Below are 3211 nucleotides of genomic sequence, written 5' to 3' on the forward strand. Positions count from 1 at the left end.
ACCACCCCTCATCCCTCCCCTTTCCCGGGAAACATCTCACCTTGTTTGACACACTTGAAGCGGACCGGGTCCTTGCAGTGCTTGATGACAGCCAGCACGTCCCGGGTGGTGAGCCCGGCCACCGGCATATCGTTGACCTCCAGCAGCAGCTCATCCTGGGCCAGCTTCCCGCTCTGGATCAGCCCCTTCCCCTGCTTCACCTCGCCGAAGTAGGGGAACTGGCCGTTCTCGGCGCCCCCCTTCAGCTCGAAGCCCAGCTCCCCGTCCTTCCCCCGGGTTATCACCGCTTCGTGGACTTTGTTGGTCCAGTGGTTCTTCTTCTTGAGGCTCTTCGACATCGTTTTTCTCCTTATTTTTTTTTTTTTTCTGGGAGGGAAGGGGGGGTGGGCGAGTATTTCTCCGCGGGCTAGCCCATAAAGAAGCCTCCTCCTACCGTCTCATCCCTGCCGTTTTCTCGCCTCACGGCGCTCCGGGCTCCATCGTCACCGGCCCACGCCAGGCGCAGTGTCCGCTCTGCGAGCCGCGCGGTCGGGCAGAGAGCTGCGGCACAGCTCGGTGGCGGCAGCGGCGGCGGCGGAGGAGGAGGGAAGAAATATTTTCACTCTCTGTCAGACACAGACGCAAGAGACAGATCCTGCTGGATGACCCGGATGTGAAGCCTGAAGGAGGGGAGAGATGAATGGTTCTGGTTCGGCGTGAAGCGATGGAGAGGAGGGGCGCTTCTGTTTTACTACACCGCTGCCAGGGGCGCTCCCACGGGCTCCGGGAGCTCACAGGACCGGCAACAGTTTGCGCCTCCTCCCTGTACAACTGCACATGTTTTAGGGGGGGCTAAAAATGGGCTCATCTCCGAACATGCACAATCCTTTAGATTAAACATTATATCACATTAAAAAATGAGCCACATATTATAAATATTTCATGGATCCGCAGCTGCAGGTTCTCCTCTTATTGTCACCAAATAATTTTGGGTAAAATGACATGGCTTGAACCTCAGTTGAAATGATTTCACTGATTCAGATTTTTTCTTCTTATAAGGTGCCATTTTTTTGTACAAAATAAAGGTGCTTAAACTTATTTTTGTTGTTGCTGTTATTGCAAAAATGTTCTTATCTGTCTGTGTAAAGTATCTGAACCAACGGACACATTTTAACACTTTTAGCACCATAATAATAGATATATTTATTAAAACGCCTGGTTTTCCTGGTCCTTTTTTGTCAATAATTGTGTCAGAAAATGCCCTGTGTGTAAATAATTTACACCCTTTTACCAGGAGAAGTAGAACTTTCAAAATCTGTCAAGTATTTACCATTCTTATGTAGTTAAATACCTAAAACTGTTATAAGAAGAAAAGAACGAAAACGAAATTGAATTTTCTTTAACTTTCTTTTTTGCAATTTAAATGATTAAAATTGCACGAAGTAGCAAGGAGTTAGGGTAATTTGAAACACGTGCCGCGGTGTCACCAGTGATCCCCGTGGTTTTAAAAGGGTTAAAGATGCTTCCAGAAAGTAATCCCTAGCTAGACATCTACAAGTGGTTTACTTTTGATGTTAACCCCGATCTGTCAGGTTGGGCGAGACAGCAGCAAACCCAATGTGCAGATTCATCTTGGGCCAAACGAAAATAAAATAATTTATTTTTAAATAAAAGTCAAAAGCAAAAAGCTGATGAGGCAGCAGAAGCAAACAATAACAAAAGTCCAAAGCGTAGCATAAATGACAAGACATGGGAGGAACCAGACGTGACCAGATTTTGAAGGCAGAGGTTAATTAGGGAAAGTGGGCACAGGTGAGTGATAACTAACGAGGAGTAGGTGGAGATGGGCGTGGCAGGTAAACAAGGGATAAACTGAGGAGAAGTGAATAATGACAGGAGTACAGAAACACAAGGAGCAGGAACTGAACTAAGACCAGATTAAACATAAATACAACTAAATAAAAAAATAAAATAAACAATAAACCCAAACTATAATATGAAAAACAACCCCAAATCCTGACACATTCAAGATGGCCGCCACAGGTAGCCAACCTTAGCAAATACAAAAACTCAGCCATTTTTACAGATACTAAGCTAAAATTTGGTGTGTTACCAGCTGAAAGCCATTCCCAACACTCTGAGCACAGTCAACTCTACATGTCTGTTAGCAAAATATCTCATGAACCACTAGACGTGCATCTGATTCAAGATGGCTGCTACAGCTAATCAGCTTGAGCCAGCATAAAATTAGCTGCAACTCATCCAGTTTTACAGATATTAAGCTAAAATTTGGCGTGGTAGTAGAGGAGCACCTCCCCCAACACTTACTCTGAACGCTGCATTAACTGTTGGTCTCAACCCTGTTAGCAAAATATCACTAAAAAACAGTTTTTTTTCAACTATTTTTATATTTTTTGTATACAAACCCTTGTGTTTCAGTAGTTAATGTCCTAACATTACGTGCTGAAACAAATTAATCATAACCTTATAATTAAATTAGAAATACATCCGTTTTAACTTTACTATCTGTTGCTGTAAACATGATCGGCTGTGAAGTTTTACTTCGCCTTCCTCCATCTTGTTCCCACAAGGACACGCCCATTGAGCCACATTGTTCAAATCTGAGAAACCAGAAATTAGTTTTAAAACCTCCAAAAACAGAAGTTTCAACATCGAATTGAACTTTGTACCTTTTTCACTTGAATACGGGGTTTTAAAGTGACGTCTGAACACTCTAAGTACGTGTTGACTTGTGTGACTCAAGTATAAGTACAAAAAGAAAGGACATTTGTGAAATCAAGTAAGGCTAATTCTTTATTGAGCATAAGAAGGTTGGTAATTGAAGGGTTCTCATCAGAGTTATTGGGAATCAATAGTAAGGCTGCTCCGTGAATTGTCAGTGATTATGAAGTAAATCATTGATAGAGCGTATTGTATTATTTACAGACGCTGAGGTGGTGGAAAGTGTGAAAAAGGAGTCAGAGAAGATCTGTTAACGTAGTTTACACTTTATATTATCCTGTTTTATTTATCTTTTTACTGTCGTTGTTTTAACTTCACCTTCATGCCTGAGCATCCTGCAGTTTACAGTTAAATCTCTGAGTTTGGGCTCGTTTTCTGCAGGTTTGTGCTCATTTCTGGGTGTAAAATCCTCCCTGATTCATTTGGTCACAGTTACATAATTACTCTGATGACATTCATCCAACCAACCAACCATCCATCCATCCATCCA

The 3211-nt window shown here is 42.8% G+C and overlaps 1 protein-coding gene across 1 annotated transcript in view; it reads right to left on the reverse strand.

Annotated features, from left to right (window-relative positions):
• LOC108239949 (membrane-associated guanylate kinase, WW and PDZ domain-containing protein 2-like) overlaps window positions 1–745 on the reverse strand; it is an 84201-nt gene extending 83456 nt beyond the window's left edge. Inside the window, 1 exon segment of the mRNA XM_017423004.3 lies at window positions 41–745. Coding sequence (XP_017278493.1) covers window positions 41–338 — 298 coding nt within the window. The 5' untranslated portion in view covers window positions 339–745.
• Window positions 746–3211: the final 2466 nt, after the last annotated feature.

The sequence above is a fragment of the Kryptolebias marmoratus genome, linkage group LG11, assembly GCF_001649575.2.
Source record: "Kryptolebias marmoratus isolate JLee-2015 linkage group LG11, ASM164957v2, whole genome shotgun sequence".
NCBI classification, from domain to species: Eukaryota; Metazoa; Chordata; class Actinopteri; order Cyprinodontiformes; family Rivulidae; genus Kryptolebias; species Kryptolebias marmoratus.